We start from the raw sequence: 21,642 nt of genomic DNA on the forward strand, positions 1-21,642 counted from the left end.
TGTGGTTTATGTAAAGTACTTAGCACAGTGACACACAGGAAGCACTCTATAAATGTTAAATATTATTAATACTTCTATTTTTCAACTAATATTAAGGGCCCAAATATTCCCTACAAACTGTACTAATATACACGGAATAAATGGGTATTGTGATCTCTGCCCTTAGGAATTTATGTTCCACAGAAGAGAAGCTCAATATCCTCCAAAAAGCTCTTAGTTACATCCTGGGCATGAGATGGTAGAAAATCCCTTAGAGTAGTCCCCATGCATGTATAACTTTGAGTAAAGGCATTTGTACCTCTTATGTCATTTAATCTTCACAGGGGTCAAACACATCTCAAGGAGACCTGTGCCATCATTTGAAAGAGAGAAGGTCTGCCTAGAACAGTGAATTTTAAGGAGAGTCTGTACCATTGAAAACCTTAACGTGTCCATTAAAGTACAGGCTAGTAATAACATTATTAACTTCCTGTTAATAGGTCAGGAGTAGAAAATTAGGAAGAAAGGCAAGGAGAAAACCGAAAGGAATGGAGAAAAAATGAATAAGACAGCCAAAAAAGTGGAAACAACCCAAATGTCCACCAACTGATGAATGGATAAAGAAAATGTGTGTGTAAAATATGGAATATTATTCAGCCATGGAAAGGAATGAAGTACTGATACGTGCTACAACATGGATGAACTTTGGAAACATCCTAAGTGAAAAAGTCACAAAAGAACACATGGTGTATCATTCCATTTCTGTGAAATGTCCAGGACAGGCAAAGCCTTTGCGATAGAAGGTAGATTAGTGGTCTAGGGGCTGGGGAAGAGAGGGTAGAGAATGAGTGCCAATGAGTATAGGATTTCTTTTGAGGGTGATGAAAATATTCTAAAGTTAGTGGTGATGGTTGCTCAACTCTGTGAATATGCTATAATTCACTGAATTGTAACTGAATTTAAAGCGGTATAAACCACTTTAAAAAGATGACTTTTATAGTATGTGAATTATGTCTCAATAAACTGTTATTTTAAAAAAATAAATAGGACTGCAAGTGGTTGTGCTACCAGCATCTATATAAGAATCTATCAGAGGCATCAGCCTGAGAACTTAATGCTAAAAATCCTACAGATGGAAATTAATCAGGTTAGAGAAGTTATAGTTTAGAAATTTAGGAAGTAGGTTTCAACAAAAACACCACAATCCACAGTACCAGACAGAGGACTGTCGGGGTACAACCAAAAACCACATTGTCTTTTCATGTATTTTATGCCTGAACTATGTATTATTTTTATTCTTTCTTAGTATTTTACTAGATACATCTTACCTGAACTTGAGAGGGTGTTCTCAGCTAGATAGTACATGCACCACTATAGTAAACATTCTAGGGGCATTGTTTGATGTCACAAATAGGGAGCACCTGGCTGGGCTGGGAAAGCAAGGTCGTTATTTGTGGTTGAAACACATAAGGCATCCGTGTTTTAGAAGTAATGCTTCTGCATTTCCTTTGTATGTAACTTAGTTCTTGTATCTTTTTGCCTCAGTTGGGCCACCCTTTCTAAGTCCTGCTACACCTTCTACTCAGGATCCTTTCAGGGCTTTCTTGTCCTTCCAGCTGTCCATCCCATTCCTTTATCTATCCATCTGTTCGACGCCCTTTCCTTTATAGTTCATGTCATAGACTCTCATTACCTCAGCTACTACAGTTCTCTCTGCTTTGAGGCTTCTCTTGAGAAGCATTTTCAGAACGTATTTCCCAGAAAAGATCTTCCAGAGAAAATACTGTTTCTGGATGTGTGTGGCCAAGAGATACAGAGGCAGAGGTGTTTCAGAAGTGTAAGATCTAGGCTCTCAGGTTAGCTGTCAAGACCCTCTGTTAGTCATTATCTCTCACCAGCTTTACTTTTTTTCTTTTTTGCCAGTTCTCTACACCTGTTTGATAGGTGCTGATTCCTACCTTGTTGCCTTGATGTTATCTTATTAATCTAGATCATATTAAAGAATCTGCTCAAAATTTAAATCTTTCAGTGCCTGTCTTCATAAAATTTTCTGTTATGATAATTCCTTGGCTCTTAACACTTGAATATAATTATCTCGATTCAGAATACTTAGAGGGCTTTATAAATATTGATATGTATACATTTTCTGTCTCTAGCTCTGATATACCTTCTTTAAGATTAATAAACCTCTGATTTATTATCTCCACAGAGCTTGTATTAAACATTTGTTTACTCATTCAAGCAAATGAATAGGTTTTTGTTAGTGTCGGTTTGTTCTTGATTTTTTTTCTTTTATGATATCCTGCTAACAGGTATGTTTAAAGTAAGCCATACTACCCTAGTCGTAAAAATTTCTTGAATTTAATATTAATAGCTATCATTGATTAAGTGCTTACTCTTTATCAGGCATTGTTGTGTTATCTTCTTTAACTCTCATAACAGCGCTAATGTTTTGTTTTACAGAAGAGGCAACAGAGGCACAGAGGAGATAATACTTGCTGAAGGTTATATAGTTAGTGAGTGGTAGAGCCATCATTCACACTCAGCTCCACAGCCACAGCATATAACCACTTCTCTGCGTAGTGCCTCTGGTGTTAAACTGAGTATCTTGTAAATGAATCGTAAACTTCAACAATCAAAATTTAAAATCATTTAAAATAATTCTTGCAAAGTAAGATATTTTATATTGGGCATGAGTATAATATTCACTTAACAGTTGAACAGGTTGATGATAACAGAGATTCAAAGTCAAATATACTCACCTTAAATAGCTAATAAGGGACAGCAAAAGCACAGAAGGTGTCATCCCCAGTCCATTAGTTAATACCTCTCCCCCAAGTTCCTACTGATTCAGAATCCGTGCATGTAACCTAGGCTGCACCTTAGTACCTAGTGCACCATTTAAAAAGTAAAAATAGAAGTCATTGTTTATGTGACAGTGTTCAGTATTCGGTGAGATACTTGATAACATCTGAAAACTGTTAGAGTTTTATAACACAATACCATCATTAATAGTTGTCAGTCTTTCAACAATTACTCAGGAGTCCCAGAGCCGTCATAATTTAAATTAGTAATTATTAGTTGTTATTTTTAACATAGAATTCAAACAAGATTTGAGTGATATTTGAAATATTTAGATCAGTATATCTGACTGTATAGGGAGACGCTCCTTTTGAAATGTGATACCGCACATATTAAAATATTTCACAGGGGCCAGCCCCGTGGCCTAATGGTTAAGTTTGCATGCTCCACTTTGGCGGGCTGGGGTTTGTGGGTTTGGATCCCAGGCATGGACCTATACACTGCTCATCAAGCCATGCTGTGGTGGCATCCCACATACAAAATAGAGGAAGATTGGCACAGGTTTTAGCTCAGGGCCAATCTTCCTTACCAAAAAAAAATATGTATATCATAAATTTCACAAATCACATTATTAAATCATATTATAACCCTAAGCATAGCTTTCATATACATGTTATACATGGGGTCGAATTTTAAAGCCATGTCAAGGTGCAAAATATATTTATAGTATGAAAAAAGTGAAATGGCAGTATGCACATTCACACCTATAGTACACATGTGCATATTTGATTGCATATACACCAGTATTTTAGGTGAGTATAAGTAAGAAATAGTTAGTAATGGTTTCCTCTGGAGAAAGAGACCAGGGAACAAGATGAGAAGGAGAAGACTTTTTCATTTTTTCTTCATTTGTTCTGATTTTTTTTTTTGGCCCATGAATATGAATTTCTTTTGTCATAATTATGACCAAAAACAAGTTTTATTATAAATTTTGCAGCTAAGTTTTTTGAGTCTAATTTAAATGAGAATTATCTTATATGAAACATGGATTGTCAAATTTGAAAATGTAGTTACCAGTCTATTTTTTTTTTAATTTTTTTTTTTCCTTTTTCTCCCCAAAGCTCCCCGGTACATAGTTGTATATTCTTCGTTGTGGGGCCTTCTAGTTGTGGCATGTGGGACACTGCCTCAGCGTGGTTTGATGAGTAGTGCCATGTCCACACCCAGGATTCGAACCAACGAAACACTGGGCCGCCTGCAGCGGAGCGCGCAAACTTAACCACTCGGCCACGGGGCCAGCCCCTAGTCTATTTTTGATAATTCCTGATATTCTTCAAGACCCTATAATGCCTCATTTGTTATTAACATTAATTACCATTGTTCAGTAATATGAATGAAAGGAATGGAAGTATTTCTCAGAAGTTTGTTTTCTGTGTAAATTCCTGATACCATTTGTATCAGGTCAATTTTCCATAAAAGTAGAATGCTTAAAAATTTCGTTTGTTTGGAGGCCGGCCCCATGGCTGAGTGGTTAAATTAATGTGCTCTGTTTCGGCGGTGCGAGGTTGGCCGGTTCGGATCCTGGGTATGGACCTACACACCACTCATCAAGCCATGCTGTGGCAGCATCCCACATAGAAGAAGTAGAATGACATGCAACTAGGATATATAACTATGTACTGGGCCTATGGGGAGGAAAAAAATTTCACTTGTTTGGTATTAAAACTTAGTACTATTCAATTCAACAAACATTTGAGCAACTGTAGTTGGAATAGATAGATGCTGGTGTTTTTTTCTTCACATTTCAATAATAGACTATAGCTCTCCTCTCAAATTCAAATTTATTTTTAGATGAATTGTAACTTAAAATATTTTTGACTACATGTTTTGATCCATATTTTGGGACTTAGGGAAGAATATTCAAATTAAGAGCTATCATGAGGGGCTGGCTCCGTGGCCGAGTGGTTAAGTTCGTGCGCTCCGCTGCAGGCGGCCCAGTGTTTCGTTGGTTCGAATCCTGGGCGCGGACATGGCACTGCTCATCAAACCACGCTGAGGCAGCGTCCCACATGCCACAACTAGAAGGACCCACAACAAAGAGTATACAACTATGTACCGGGGGGCTTTGGGGAGAAAAAGGAAAAAAAGAAAAAGAACTATCATGGAAAACCAAGAAACATGGGTAGCCTAAAGATGGAGCTTTATAATGTGCCAAGAGAGAATTTGATATATCCATACTTAATTATTTTTGGTAGAAAGTCCAGAATTAAATTGATTAATTGATTGGTTTCATTTGTTAAGGCAATATTAATTTGTACCTACTATCTAGCAGGCTTTCTTCTGACCTCTGGGACTCAGAGATGACTTTTCACTGGGAACTTGATCATCTACTAGAGAGACAGACGTATAAATATAGGGATGAGTAAGACAAAGACATGAACAGAGAAGTGATAAGATTTGTTAGGGGCCAGCCCAGTGACGCAGGGGTTAAGTTCCCACGTTCTGCTTTGGCGGCCCAGGGTTCACCGCTTTGGCTCCCAGGTGCGGACATGGCACCGCTTGGCACGCCATGCTGTGGTAGGCATCCCACATATAAAGTAGAGGAAGGTGGGCGTGGATGTTAGCTCAGGGCCAGTCTTCCTCAGCAAAAAGATGAGGATTGGCAGCAGTTAGCTCAGGGCTGCTCTTCCTCAAAAAAAAGTGTGTTTTATTACTCATAGCAGTTCCTGCAGATTAAGGTTCTAGTAGACTTCTCTGCAGTTTGCAAAGCACTGGCAGTGTGGATTCACTGATGATTGAAAGGGTTTGGTTTATTTTCCTTCTTTTTTTTTTTTTGAGGAAGATTAGCCCTAAGCTAACATCCGCTGCCAATCCTCCTCTTTTTGCTAAAGAAGACTGGCTCTGAGCTAACATCCGTGCCCATCTTCCTCTACTTTATATGTGGGACACCTGCCACAGCATGGCTTGATAAGCGGTGCATAGGTCTGTGCCCAGGATCCAAACCAGCAAACCCTAGGCCACCAGAGCAGAGCACGCAAACTTAACTGCTGTGCCACTGGGCTGGCCCCGGTTTTTTGTTTCTTTTTTTAAATCAGGGTTTATGTATTCAAGGCCACGAGCTGTAGTGTTATATTTAGAGATGAAAAGAATTGAGTAGAGAGATTACCAGTGTTCTAGTCCATTCTCTAATTAAATTGTATATTTTGTGCTGTAGTGATTGACATTTTTTCATCTGTACTAGATTTATTTTGATTATGGTAGAAGTGGCACAAAGCATTTATTAAAATGCAAAAAGTGTCTAAGATACTAGAAAGAATAGTAAAATATAATACAGAGGCCTATAAAATATGCCAATGGTCTCTTTGGAATCATCTTTATTCTCACTACTGATAGAATTGCAAATGGACTGTCCTCTGCTGAGGTTTTTTTTGAGGAAGATTAGCACTGAGCTAACTACTGCCAGTCCTCCTCTTTTTGCTGAGGAAGACTGGCCCTGTGCCCATCTTCTTCTACTTTATATGTGGGATGCCTACCACAGTATGGCTTGCCAAGCAGTGCCATGTCTGCACCCGGGATCCGAACTGGCGAACCCCGGGCCACAGAAGTGGAATGTTCGAACTTAACCGCTGCGCCACGGGGCTGGCCCCTGCTGAGTTTTTTGGAACAAACCTATTTAGGGCCATTTTGCCATTTTATTTTCCTAGTGACTTGACATACTATGCCGTAGGGGTAACAGACAAACATCATTTTTCACGCTACCCTCCTTGCTTAACCCCACATTCTCTCGTACAAAAACAAAAGACATCTTAACCAAAATGAAAATGAAGTTGGAATTCAGATGAGAAAGTACAGGAACAGAGCAGAGTTGAAAGAAAGGTTATGTTGAAAAGATGAGTGCTTTGGAGTTGATTATGTTTTAATTCTACCTCCAACCTTTTCTATCCCTGGGATTGGAGCAATTTAGTTAACTTCCCTGCATTTCCGTTTCCTCATTTCTGAAATGAAAGTAATGTAATAGTACCTACCTAACTGAAAGAGACTGAGCCACTGCTTGTTGTTATTGTGGTGAGACATTAACCTCGGATTTAGTTTTGATTGCAAAGCATTTATTCATTAACACGTTTTCAGTGCGTATCTTGTGGGTCAGGTACTGTACTAGATGCTAGATACACAAAGTAGACCAATAAGATAGAGTCCGTATCTTCAAAGAGCTCAAACTCTAGTAATGCATTCTTAACTTGTATCCACGTCTTTGATTGGGTCAAATAGCAAAGGCACATTTAAGAGGGTTGGTGGCAAAATTTTTAGCACTGGTAAGGCAGCAAATGGTCCTGCTGTTGACCAGAAAGTAGAAGCTAAATTTCTAACTTCGATATGCCTCAGAAACTGGAGAAGCACATTGAGTCCAGTTTAAAATCTTTGCATTTCAAAGTGGCACATTGATAAGTATTTGAGACATTATCAAAAAAGAAGACTTTTCCTTGCTTTAATTTCAAATTAGTTAAAATGCATGTTTTCTTTGATGGTCTTTTTGTTGGTGTTGTCTGTAAAGATGTTCATTAGAGAAAATTCTTGGTGGTTGTTTTGTGCCATCAAGTTGGCTCTGACTCTTGGCGACTGTGTGAATGAGTGATGTCCACAGTGTCCTATCCTCAGTAGCCCTCCTCAGCTTCAGGAAAATTGTGCCTATGGCTTCCTTTATGGAGTCAATCCATCTCATATTTGGTCTCCCTGTTTTCCTGCTGTCTTCTACTTTTTCCAGCATTATTGTCAGTAATTGTCAATTGTTGAAAATTCATTATAAAATTATGATAAATAAAATTTTGAATTTTGTCTTGGCAAAAAGGAAATCAACAGAGAACAGTATTTAAAAGGTTAACCTGTCTGTGCAGTACAATCTAATAGAAGATTGAGTAAAGTATAAAAATAAATTCACAGAAAAGAAAGAACAAATAGCCAATAAAAATAGAAAAAGATGCTCACCCTCATTAGTGAGTCTGAGAATACTGCTTTTTAACTATTAGTTTGGGAAATATAGTATCAAGTACCTGTGAGAATGGAGGAAATCCAACACTCATGTATTTGTGATAGGAGTGTAAATTACTTTAACCAGTCTGGAACTAAATCTGGTGGTATCAGATACGTGTGCGTGTGTGTGTGTGTGTGCATGTGTACTTTTTTTGACCAGTTTTGGAAATAAAAGTACCAGTAGATAAGGATTTAAAAGTGGTTTCTGTGTCAAAAGAAACAGCAAAAAATGTAAAGTATTTCAAGAGGACTGGTACATATATACTATGACACATTGTACAACTGAGACATGAATGAGATAGATCCATGTGATAACCTGGAGATTTTCATAATAAATTAAGGGAAAATAAAGCATTTTGCAAAATAACTTATATAGTATGGCTCCATTTTTCTATTTAAAGCAAACCTGTATATTTGTGATTGTTTTGTTAATGAGTAAAGATTCTACTGAGTAACTTTGAAAATCTAATTGGCTTTATTCATGAATTGGGCAGCATTCCACCTAATAAATAGAAAGGCTCTCCGAGGAGTTGTGCATAATGGAAGGGTTTTATAGGCAGAAACTGGGCAGCATGAGAAAGTTATTAGCAAAAGAAAAGAAATTATTGTTTCAGGTAAAGTCCCCTTTCTTTGGGGAAGGGCAACAGGGGTCCTGTCAGGCAGGTGACCTCACTAGTGTCGATCAGGAATTTCTAGACTGATTGGTTTAATGTCACATTCCTGAGAGGGGTTGAAACTTCAATCAGGTCTTGGTTTGCCCTCCTGGAGGCAAGTGACTCCATCTTGGGCCTGTTGTTTCTTTTTTAACAATTTGTCGGAGCCATAATGGTATGGGAGATTGTATACCTACTGAAGACTGTTAACGTCGTTCACCTCCGGCAACTGGAATTGGCTAGCTGAGGGGGAGACAGATTTATTTGTTTCAATAGATACTTTTGTCATTTAAAAAAAGAAAACTAAAAGAGAAAAAGCAATGAAAGTTAGGAGGAAGGAAGACAAGCCCTTGGAATCCAATTATTTGGATGTAGAGATACATGTTTCTTTTCACAAATGGAAAAATACAATGTATATTATTTTAAAGCCTTTAAAAACACTATCGTGTTTTAGCAGGTTCACAATAGATATGTGGATACGCTTATGTTTTAATTACCTTAGAAACCACCCAGACCACTTTAGCACCTTTATTGAGATGTAATTGACATAAAGTTTACATATATAAAACATTTGGTTAGTCATGACACTTATGTACATTCATGAACCATTGGTACCATCATGACCATATTTACCACCCCAAAAAGTTTCCTCGTGTGTTTATAAATCCCTCCATCCTGCACTACCCTTCCCACAGTTCTCATCACACACTGGTCTGCTTTCTGTCACTCTAGGTTAGTTTGCACTTTGTAGAGTGTTACGTAAATGAAATCAGAAAGTGTAAACTGTTTTGTCTGGCTTCTTTCACTCAGCAGGTTTATCCATATTGTTGCATATGTTAGTAGCTCATTTTTTAAAATTGCTGATGCACTATGGATATACCACAATTTGTTCACCTGTTAGGGGCAGTTGGGTTGTTTTCAGTTTGAGGTTGTCACAGATAAGCTTGCTGTGAACATTCATGTTCAGATCTTTGTATAGACATAGGCTGTCATTTCTCTTGAGTAAATACCTAGGAGTGGAATGCCTGGGTTACATGTAAGTGTACGTTTAAATTTTTTAAAAACTGCAAACTGTTTTCCAAGTACTTCTATCATTTTATGTCCCCGGCAGCAATGCATGAGAATTTCACAGGCTGTCCTATTTCTGGTGAATTTCCTTTGCACATTCTCCAAAAATACATTGTGCATGTTATATGTGGGTCTATTTCTGGATTCTCAATTTTTTCCTCTTGATTTAATTGTCTTTCTTGATGCCAATACCACACTGTCATGGTTACTGAGGCTTTGTAATAACTCTGGAAATCAGATAGTGTGATTGAGTCCTCCAACTTTGTTCTTTTTTTCCAAAATCGTTTGGCTATTCTCAGTCCTTTATTTCCAGTGTTAATTTTAGGATCGGTTTTTTCTACAAAAAAAGCCTGTTGGAATTTGATTGGATTTGTGTTGAATTTGTAGATAGCATTGACATCTTACAATATTGAGTGTTCTGACCCGTAAGCATGGTATATTTTGACATTTATTTATATCTTCTTTAATTCTGTCAGCAATGTTTTAAAGTTTTTAATTACCAGACTTTTGTAATTTTGTCAAATTCATATCTTTTTTTTTTAAAGATTGGCATCTGAGCTACCAAGTGTTGCTAATCTTCTTTCTTCTTCTTTTTTTTTTTCTTCTTTTTCTCCCCAAGTCCCCCTAGTACATAGTTGTATATTTTAGTGGTGGGCCCTTCTAGTTGTGGCATGTGGGACGCCTCCTCAGCATGGCCTGATGAGTGGTGCCGTGTCTGTGCCCAGGATCCCAACCAGCGAAACTGTGGGCTGCCGCAGCGGAGCGCACGAACTTAACCACTCGGCCGTGGGGCTGGCCCCTCAAATTCACATCTTCTGATGCTATTGTAAATGGTCTTTTTAGTTCAATATTTGTTTTTTCATTACTGGTATATGGAAATACAATAGACTTTTTTTTTGGTCTCTCATTGTGCAACATTGGTAAAATTTACATACTGGTTTTATTAGTATTTTTTATAGAGATTCGTTTGGATTTTCTATGTAAATACTCATGTCATTTCTGAGAAAAGACAGTTTTACTTCATTTCTAACTAGATGCACCTTTTGCTTCTTTTTCTTGACTTAATACACATGCTAGACCCTCCAGAGCAAGGTGACTGGAGGTGTTGAAAGCAAACATTCTCGTCTTATTCCTGATCTAAGTGAGAAAGCGTTCAATCTTTCACCGTTAAGTATCATGTTAGCTGTAGTTTTTTGAATTATCTGGTTGAAAAAATTCTTTTTTATTCCTAATTTGCTGAGAGATTTGTCATTTCAATAAGAATACATATTGGATTTTATCAAATACTTTTCCTGTATTTCTTGAGACAATAGGGCTTTCTTCTTTTGTTTATTATGCACTTGTTTGATGTTACTTGATATTTGAATATTAAGCCAACTTTGCCTTTCTGGGATAAAAGTTGGTTGTGAGATATTTTTCTTTTTATATGTTGTTGAATTTGATTTGCTAAAATTTTATTTAGGTTTTTTTACATCTAAGTTCATGAGGGATATTGGTCTGTAGTTTTCTGATAATTTTTATGTTTGGCTCTCTGAGAAATGCTGACCTCACAGAATGAATTGATAAGTGATCCCTCCTCTACAGTGTTCTGGAAAATTTTGTGTAGAATTGATACTGTTTCTTCCTCCAATATTTGGTAGAATTGACTAGTGAAACCATGAAAAAAATATGACCCATAATGAGGAAAAAATAAATCAAACTGATTCATAACTGACAAACTTTAGAATTAGCAAACAAAATCATTAGTTATTAAGTACAATTATTATATCTATATTTCACACATTTAAAAAGTAGTGAATGGAATTGACATAATAAGGAAACTCTGGCTAGAACCAGTAGACGGAGAGTAAGTGAGGCTGTAGAAGACTTGAACAGCATGGTCGGCCGACTAACTAAACGCTCCAACAGCAGACACAGGCACAGTGGCACACTCGCCGAGCCAGACCGTGTAGGACAATTCCTAATAAACTGCAGAGGATTCAAGTCACAGTGATTAAATTGGAAATCAGTAAGAAAAACAGCTCTGGAAAATCCCCCAAACACTTGGAAACTAAATAACACAGTTCTGAATAACTGCAGGGTCAAAGAAGAAATCAAAAGGGAAATTACAAAGTATTTCAAACTGAATGAAAATTAAAACCCAAGTCAAAATTTGTGGGATCCTCCTTGTATTCATTTCCTATTGCTCCTGTAACAAATCACCACAAATTTAGTGACTGTAAACAACACAAATTTATCATCTTACAGTTTTGGAGGTAACAAGTCCAAAATCGGTTTCACTGGACTAAAATCGAGATATCAACAGGTCTTTGATTCTTCTGGAAGCTTTAAACATCTTTTAGAGGCTACCTACACTCCTCAGCTCAGGGCCCTTTCCTCCATCTTCAAAGCTAGCAGCGTAGTATCTTCAGATCTCTCTGGTTCTCTTACTTCCCTCCCACTTGTAAGGACCCTTTTGATCACATTGGATCCACTGGGTTGATCCAAGATAATAGTTTCCCCGTCTCAAGATCCCTTAAGTTAATCACATCTGCAAAGTCGTTTTTGCCACGTAAGGTAACGTATCCCGAGTCCAGAGATTGGGATATGGATATCTTTGGTGGTGCATTATTCTGCCTACCACACTGCTAAGGCAGTAGTTAGGTGGCAGTTTACACCACTACTGCCTATATTAGAAAAGAAAAATAATGTCAAATTATTGACCTCAGATTCCACCTGAGGAAACCATTAAAAGAACAAATTATATGAGGTAAATAAGGTCCAAGATCTAACGTGAAACGTGGTGACTATTGCTGATAACAGTATTTTGTGTAATTGAAATTTGCTAAGAGAATAGAACTTAAGTGTTCTCACCAAGGGGAAAAAAAGACAAATATGCAAGGTGATGGATGTGTTAACTATATGGGGAATCCTTTCACAATGTGCATATATCAAATCACCACAGTGTACACTTTAAATATTTTACAATTTTATATGTAAATTATACCTCAATAAAGCTGAAATTTAAAAAATAGCAAATTAAACCCAAAGGAAATAATAAAGATAATAGGGGAAATAAGTGAAATAGAAAACAGGAAAACAAATCAATAAAACTGAAAGGTAGTTATTGAGAACATCAATATAATTAATAAACCTATGATTTGACTCTTACTTTGATGATGTTTAGTGTTAAAGCTTGAAGTGAAAAATTTTAAATTGTGTTATAGATGTATATTTTTGATAGAATTTAACTCTAGACTCCTTTTGTCGTACTTACTCTTCTGGTTCCAGCGCTAGACCCTGGGGAGATTAGCTTATACTAGTCAAGCTTCTGTGAAGCAGTCATAGAGCAGAAAGCCTATTTTTAACATAAAATGGGAAGGATAATTACCAAATCATCAGTACATTTCAAATAGTATCCAATGCTGGAAAAACACCGAGAGACTTACTCTCTGGTGTTTCTTTTGGTTGACATCTCTCAATGATCCCTCGTTCTTACGTATTTTATCACCATTATTCTTTTCCAGTTCATTTACATTTACAAAACTTACCCTTTTCTCACCTGGGTTTCTGCTTTGCTCTGCCCCAGTTTCTTAGATAAATCATCACATTTTCTTACATTTTCTGTGGAAGAAAGAAAAGGACAAGATAGAATCCCCTGCCTCAAGAAACTCTAAACAAGATTCTTAAGTATGATGTAAACAGAATGATTTAGTGTCAATTTTAGGATTTCAAAGCTGGGAGAAAAGTAAAATGTGAAAAAATGACAGGAAAGCAAAGAGATCAGAACTGAGTGTTAAGAGTGGGAACTCTTACTGAAGCTTCCATTATTGGAACATTCTACTCTTTATGTACAGCTCTGTGACAGTGCATTTGTGCCTTTACCCTACCAGTAGTGGAGTACCTGTTCTTAGGTCTTCAGAGCCTCTTAGTTTTGTGTCACTTCAGTCCCGAGACCCAGACTCTGGACACATTCATCTCAAGTCTTGGAGCTAAGGAGTTCGTCTTATATTCCAAAAGGATAGAGAGCTTCAAGGGAGACTTTTTATGATTCAGAGTCTCTTACCTGGGTGTTACGTGGCCACAAGATCTTCAGCTGGTCTGCTTATTTCAGGCACTTCAGACCATCCCATTCCTGTCACCAGATTGTTGGGAAAAAAATAAAAATCTCCTGTCAACTCAGAAAATCCTTTCCATAAACGTAGGAAAAAAATAGTTTTATTATTGAATAAGCGTTAAGACTGAAGTGAGCATCAAAGGCAACCTGGTAATGAGATTCTAGACAGAAGGAGATCTCACTTTTTGATAAAGCCAGTCAGATATAATCCATTACTTACTTGTTCTCAAGGTAATGATAATTTGTCATCATGTAGCCGAACTGTGCCCAGCACCATTGCTGTTACATCTTATTCATCCTAAATTCTTCTGGTATTTGAGGTGTCCATCAGTTAGTCAGTTGCCTTTATCCACAGGAAAAATTAAACTTTTCGTATATTTATGACAAGTAAGTAGTTACAGGACCCAGTTGCCTAGGTGAAACTCCCCTGGTGACCGGCAGGGGCATGGCTCTCAGACCCTTAAGAAAACCACTTGGGAGTTGTAAAGCTGGGAAGAGGTTTTAAAAATATGTGCACATATATCAAAGGGATAGAGGAAAGATTTACAATTAAAAGTTTTCTTTACGCAGAGATCTAAGAAAAGGGAGCATGGAAAAGCCCCCCTCCTTTCTGGCACCAGAAAACATTAGATTTTTTTTTTTTAATTTTTTTTTGGAGGAAGATTAACCCTGAGCTAACTGCTGCCAGTCCTCCTCTTATCGCTGAGGAAGACTGGCTCTGAGCTAACATCCGTGCCCATCTTCCTCCACTTTCTTTTTTATATATGGGACGCCTACCACAGCATGGCGTGCCAAGCGGTGCCGTGTCCACACCTGGGATCCAAACCAGCGAACTGCTGCACCACCGGTCTGTCCCCAGGATTTTTTTTTTTTAACCCTTACAGTTTGCTTGGACACCTCCCTCACTAGTCAAAGAGTAAGTAGTAAAGAAGAAATGATCTAGTAAAGAGAAGCAAGAGTAAGTTTGCCAACATGCTATCTTTAGAGAAAGTTGCTTTTAGATTTATATTGCATAGCTAGTGGAACACATTGAGATTAAAAGGTTACCTGTCATATGTAATCACCTCTTTTACATTCTTTCAACATATTTGGAATGATGATGTTTCTACTTCTTAGTACAAAACTAATGCTCTTGAAAAGTCCCATGAGTTCTCCACTTCCTCCAGAGATCAAAAAGCATACGCAAGGGCTGGCCCTGTGGTCGAGTGGTTAAAGTTCCACGTGCTCCACTTCGGTGGCCCAGGTTTGCGGGTTCTGATCCCGGGTGCAGACCTACTCTACTCGTCAGCCATTCATGGAGGCTTCCCGCATACAAGGTGGGAGAAGGTTGGCACAGATGTTAGCTCAGGGCTAATCTTCTTCAAGCAAAAAAAGAGGAGGATTGGCAAAGGATGTTAGCTCAGGGCGAATCTTCCTCACCAAAAAAAAAAAAGCATATGCAAAATTATAACATTCCCCTAAGTTTAACATGTTAAATTATAACATTATAATTATAACATTATTAGTAAAATTAACACATTTAAAAGAATTTGTTCTAATATTATTTTTATAAAGAGCAGTCTGTCCTAAAATCTGGAATGAATCACCTCCACTTCAGACATACAAAATAAAACAAGATTGAAACGATGAATGAGGTTTTTCCCAATTTTAAATTATTGTTGTAAACATTGAGGGATAGAGATAAGTCATCCGTTGTTCAATTATATGGTCTATGTGTTACATTAAACTTGTCTTCGTTTTCTTCCGGTCTTTACATAAATATTTCACATGGTTATAAATGTAATGTGCATATAATTTTTTATTTTGCCTTTTTTTTTTTAACCTTAACCTAAACTCTTTTTTAAAATCTTAGCCTAATCTCACTAGCCTAAGCCAAATCTTTGCTACTAGAAGTAGCTCATAAAAATCTTTGCTGTGGGGGCAGGCCCCGTGGCCGAGTGGTTGAGTTCACGTGCTCTCCTTCCGTGGCCCAGGGTCTCGCCGGTTCGGATCCTGGGCGCGAACATGGCACTGCTCATCAGGCCATGCTGAGGCAGTGTCCCACATGCCACGGCTGGAGGGGCCCAAAGCTAAGAATGCACAACTATGTACTGGGGGGCTTTGGGGAGAGAGAAGTAAAATAAAATCTTAAAAAAAAAAATCTTTGTTGTGACTTAGTCGTGGTTAGTAGATGTGAAACTTCAACAATTCCATTTTCATGTGGACTTTCTAAAGACTAGTCAACAAGTTTTTCTCTCTTCCTGTTTACTCTTGATTGAAATGACTTAATTTTTTTAAACAATATACTTCTAGCCCTTTTATAGTTTTCTTCTGCCTATTATAGCTTTTTTAACTTTAATTATCTTATGATTTGCTTGCTTTCCAATTATCCTTTTCAAATACTCGTCTAAGAATTTTTTACCACTTTAATCAAAATTGAGCGGATTGAATATACAGGGGTTTTGACCAAATTCATTTGTTAGGACAGTTCCTATGGAAAGAACAAAACTGAAAGTTTAAATTCTTGTTTGCAATTCAGTTAAACAAAAAGATTATAAAATAGATATACTGTATGCATATAATTATGTTTTTTAAATGTCAGGAAGAAAATAGACCAAAATGTTCACAATATCTCAGAGATAAGACCTTTTTTTTCAACTCTATGAGTCTGTCTGTGCTTTAAAAGCGTTCTTCACTGGGTATATCTTACTTTTTATGATTAGAAAAAAATACATTATAAATATTTTTCATAAAACCGCCTGCATGTTGGAGAGTATGTAAATAAGCTAACCATTCCCACCCTTCTGTACTAAATTTTTACCCTCCAGGCTCCTTTCCCCATTTTTTGGAATTTCTCTGTCTTAAAGTGAATGACAGTCTCTGTATATGTAGGAAATGTGACTGACAGGACTAAAAGAAGAAAGAGAATAATCTAGATATAGGAATATCATTATGTGAGTAATAGCAGTAATGTGTGTCATTTTTGTACTTACTATGTAACATTTCTGACATTTCTCAGAGTCAGGATTTGAGACTAGAAACCATGACTTAATTACTTGGAGTTTCTCTAAGAGCTGATACACTTGCAAAGAAAAAGAGAGTATATGTTCTAGATTATGTTTTTACACAGAGTAGTTTCTCAGGATGCATTGTATCCCTGTCTCTTAACTACTCTTTTCTTTATTTTTGAGGAAGATTGGCCCTGAGCCAACATCATCTGTTGCCAATCTTCCTCTTTTTTTTCTTTTTCCTTTTTCTCCCCAAAGCCCCTGTGCATAGTTGTATATCCTGGTTGTACATCATTCTAGCTCTTCTATGTGGGACGCCACCTCAGCATGGCTTGACGAGCAGTGCTTGGTCCGTGCCCAGAATCTGAGCTGGGGAGCCCCGGGCTGCCGAATCGGAGGGCGCGAACTTAACAACTATGCCACTGGGCCGGCCCCTCTTAACTACTCTTGGTTCTTCTCTCTCTGTAGCATTTTATATAATAGGTTTTCTCAGTGTTCTAACTACCTTGGGCTTCAGGGAAGAGTATTTTTGCAAACTTACGTGGGTTTAATAAAACCCAATAAGTTTATGAATCTTCTATGTTACCCCCTTTTCTCCAAGTCCAGCAGTTATCTCCTAGATTGCACAGGGATAGGTTGTCAGCTCTTAATTTGCAAGAGTGACAGCTTTGACTCCAATAGAGCCTATTTAGAAAGTACATGAAAAACAAGGGACTCTTCCCCTCACGGGGATGACTTGTCAGGCAGCTTGCAGATGGCTAAAAAATGTAACTGCATCATACCTTCTATCTGAAAATGGAGTCATTGCCAGTTATAAGTTTTGATGTGGCACAATTATCTGGAGTCCATATTGCCTTCATGGGGTGCAAGTTGAAAATGCATGCGTTTCTAGCTTGATATAGTCCTTGACATAAATTCTAATGCTCTGTCAGAGAATCTTCCTAAAACCCAATGACTAAACTTGTCTGTGTCACCAATAATTTCCTGAATTTATACCTTAATTATTTCCTTAATTATCTTCCTCTGAAGAAAAATAGGATTTTTCTGCCAATAATGTAAGAATTTGCAAAAACCTTGAAATCATAGTATTGCCTTTTTGTTTGCTTTTACCATTTTCTATTTTAAAGTAGTAGAAATTAAATGGGCCTGTAAGAGTTTAGTTCTTATGCAGGGAGGATGTGGGCTGCTTTAGGCATCTCTGAAAATTAAGATGATTCTGAGTCTCACACAGACACTGTCACTCATCCTGTGGTGCGTTAATGCAACACGAGGAGGAAAGAGTCTATGTCATTGTGTTAGGAATGTCAGTAATACCTCTTTTACACAGAGCTGCTATCATTTGTTCAGTCAACAAATTTGAGTGCCCACCCTGTGCAAGGAAGTTTGCTTGGCACTATGGATGATGCCTTAAAGATATTTTAAGTAGCAGAATGACCTAGTCAAGTCAGTCATTTAGAAAGGCTGTCATTCAGTCAGCATTGTAGATGACATGTTAAAGTAAGAATTGGAGGCAGTGAGTTAAGAGACTGTGTCAGAGTTAAATCAGTGCAGTAGTAAGGGCCTAATCTAAGATGAGGCCTTGGAATGGACTAGAAAGGAAAGAACAAATCTGAGGCAGTCTTAAATTTACTTCCCCTTTTCGAGCTAATTCACTGTTGTCTTTTAAATTAGGAAGTCAGCCTCTCTGTCTCTTTCTGTGTTTCTCCCTCCTTCCTTCACTCCCTACCTCTTCTCCCCACTCTAGCGCACTCAAAATTTTACTGCAACTCCCCATCAATAAAGATAGGAGAGGGATGTGTATCTCAGCCTCACTGGGCACACTAGGTGTGTGTGTGTCTGTGTTCAGGTTTTAAGAGGAGTGTCTCTTAAAGAGGTATGTGCTTTCTCTCACTCCTTTTTGTGGATTACTGCTTTAAATCAAAACTTTAAATTACCACTTGAACAGAGTGAATAAGAATTCCTGCTGTGTAAGTAGCTGTTTTTTTAAAAAGCGTGTTAAATATGTTGTTTCCAGTGGAAAAAAGTTTTGTTTACTGTTTTTGGGTTGGGTACATTTGATGTAGTCCTGAAAAGGAAAGTTTATCTGTATCTTTGGTTTTTGTTGTTTAGAGGAAACTACTCCTGAGTTTATATCTGATCCCAAAGTATCCTCCAGAAAGTGGTCTTCCCTCTTCCATGAATAGAATTTAGATCTGAGTTCGTGCATATTGAAATAAAATTTAAAATACAATGTACAGGTTCCCCAACCTCTATAACTCGTAAAAAGGATTCTGTTATGGAAGCAGAATTAATCACAAGCATTTTGGAGAGATGCACATAAAACAGACTGGTTATATAAAACCAGAAGATCCATAAAAAATGAAGAGACCACCACATACATATATAGATAAATACACATATTCAGTGTAACACTGTGAGGCAGTAGCAAATTTAAACCTACCCGCAGTTAAAATAATCTGAGTTCCATACTTTGAGAAAATGGGCTATTTTGAGGAGGCCACAAAGGAAGAAGAACAGCTGGTCAGTAAGGTTTTCTTGTTCCCGATGGTCCCTGAGGGGAAGGATGAAGAAAAGTTTGCTATGAGATGTGTGTAACAAAGGAGATTTACAGTGTCTTTTTGTGATGATGCAGTGATTTTGAGAAGAGTGTGAAATGTCTCCTTTTCCTTGTTCCCAAAACATTGTGACTGTTCATATTCTACTGTCTTCCAAAAAAGATTCCAGGCTTTCTTGGAGAGGTGGGTTGGTTTAGTCTCAGTGCATCATCTTGTCTTTCTTCAGGGAATCAGATTAGATGGTATGCTTCAGCTTCAGTTTATTCACTTTTGATAATGTCTGTATTTATCAAGTGACCTTCCTTTCACTCTTCTTTCTACTCGTCTGCCTGTAAGACCTCACTTATATTTGTTGACTCATGTATTTCCTTTTAATATATTCTATCTGTTATGTGATGTTTAAATTGTACATCCAAGTGTTGAATGATTTTTTGAAATTAGTAAACCAAATGAATTTTAAAAAATTCTTTGTAAGCTTAATTTTCCATCTAGAACTTCTGATACAATAGAATAATTTAGTAAAAATTACTGTTTTCTTTCTTACTTTTCATCCCAGCAGTATGAAAGGTGAGGCCAAAAGTATTGATCTGAAATGAGAAATGAATGTTGTAGAAGTGCTGCCTAGCTAGTGAAACTTAAAGTGTCCTTTTATTATCTAGAAAGCTCTGAAAAAACAATCTGGAATTTTAATATCTTTCTTGGTTAAGGGAACCTTAGATATCGTCATCTAATCTCACTCTTACTCTTTATAGTTGAATGTAGTTGAATATCTAGTATAATTGAATAAGCCTGAGAAGTGTGACTTGCTTAAGATCACATAATTGATTAACGATAGAAGCAGACCCAACTCAAGAATTGGCTAGTGGGCCAGTTTCTTATATAGATCCTCGGCACATACTGAATTATGTGCCTGGCTGTGTCCTAACCAGGAAATAGGAGGAACCCAGGCCACTGGTTAGAAGAGTGTATGAGCTGATGTGAACAGTTTGTGCCTAAGACGTCTGCCATTGCAATATCTGGGCCACAACTACACAGTTGCTCACTTTGTCATCCATCTGTCTATCTCCTCAGTATGGATGAAGCCCTCTTTTGTTCTCCTAAATTTGAATACAGGTATCATTTAGACCTAATATTTCCAAACATGGCTTCCCAGTGGTAAGTAATGGGCCTGATCTTGTATTGCAGCTCAGACAGCTATAACTGCACCAAAGATGTGGAAGAAACCAAAAGATCGGACGCGAACCACTGAAGAGGTGTTAGAAGCAGAATCGGAGGTAAGGGGAGAGCAGTAAATCTCTTTAGCTCATCTTCAAAGCAGTGGTGCCATTTACTAAGACAAGTGTGGGTTTATACCTCTTTCTTGAGATACTGTTTTCTGAGCAAAACTTGATATATATCAAGCTCAGAGTCTGATTTTTTTTTTTTTTTTTTGAGGAAGATTATCCCTGAGCTAACATCTGCTGCCAATCCTCTTCTTTTTGCTGAGGAAGACTGTCCCTGAGCTAACGTCTGTGCCCATCTTCCTCCACTATTTTATATGTGGGACTCCTGCCACAGCATGGCTTGCCAGGCGGTGCGTAGGTATGCGCCTGGGATCCAAACCAGCAAACCCCGGGCTGCTGAAGCGGAACGTACAAACTTAACTGCTGCACCAGCAGGCCAGCCCCCAGAGTCTGATTTTTTTAATATCCTCATTTACAGAATTTAAAAGATTTTTAATAGCATGTTCAATTTCATTGGATTTTTAAGTTATTGTTTAATTTTTGTTTAACCCCTCTGTCCACTGAATTGAATTTTTCCTGTTAACCAGATGGAAAAACTAACCTGGTAAAGAAAAATGGAGGCAGTTTTTTAAAATTCCCATTAGCAATGGTGGTAGAAATCATTGGATACATTTTAGGGAAATGCATTTTGAATCTGTCATCTTTTAACTACATTCCAGTAACATAACTGTTTGCATACGATTTGTCTATTTGAACTAAGCCACGACAGATTCTGCTGTAGGTTATAGCATGCCAGGTCCAGGAGATGCTGTAAGGAAGAAACAAGGTCAGATTTAGTCTAAAGGAGTTCTCTAACAATTTTATAGTCTGCAATCTCAATATCCATAGTGTTAAGTACTGAAGCCTGTAAATGAAGAGTAATATAAACAATCTGTATATTGCTTTTTTAAACTCATCTACTTTATTAAAATTTTTATTCAATGTTTAAAATGATAACATTAAAATGTAGAAATTATTTTAAATTAGCTTTAAATGAATTTACTTTATAAGACTTTTCTATCTAGGTACAATTCTTGCCCTCTTCCAGCAGCTCGCAGTACGCCTTTGTTGCTTCTCCATGTCCTGTCATTGCTCTTAGATGCTGCTCCTTTGATGTCACAGTTAGTCCCATAGCAACCACTAAAATGTTGCCTGAGTGTGATTTCATCGTGATTATCAGGGGGTAAGAATTGGCAGTAAATTGTAGAGGTG

General features: G+C 37.5%; 1 protein-coding gene and 1 long non-coding RNA gene across 51 annotated transcripts in view; one reads left to right on the forward strand and one right to left on the reverse strand.

Annotated features, from left to right (window-relative positions):
• The window catches only part of EIF4G3 (eukaryotic translation initiation factor 4 gamma 3), a 318,192-nt gene that overhangs the window by 210,380 nt on the left and 86,170 nt on the right, over window positions 1–21,642 (forward strand). For all 50 annotated transcript variants that reach the window (XR_011430530.1, XM_070246686.1, XM_070246729.1 and 47 more), the window contains one exon: window positions 20,354–20,442. Coding sequence is in view for 49 of the 50 variants with exons in the window: in XM_070246686.1 (XP_070102787.1) it covers window positions 20,354–20,442 (89 nt within the window). In the remaining variant the exon portion in view is untranslated. The remainder of the gene's footprint in view (window positions 1–20,353; window positions 20,443–21,642) is intronic.
• Window positions 11,371–13,644, reverse strand: LOC138923215 (uncharacterized). The gene is made up of 3 exons (XR_011436533.1): window positions 13,576–13,644; window positions 13,072–13,133; window positions 11,371–11,498 (listed from the first exon to the last, which is right to left on the reverse strand). It is a non-coding gene; the product is annotated as an uncharacterized lncRNA (long non-coding RNA).

This window comes from Equus caballus, chromosome 2, assembly GCF_041296265.1.
Source record: "Equus caballus isolate H_3958 breed thoroughbred chromosome 2, TB-T2T, whole genome shotgun sequence".
NCBI lineage: Eukaryota > Metazoa > Chordata > Mammalia > Perissodactyla > Equidae > Equus > Equus caballus.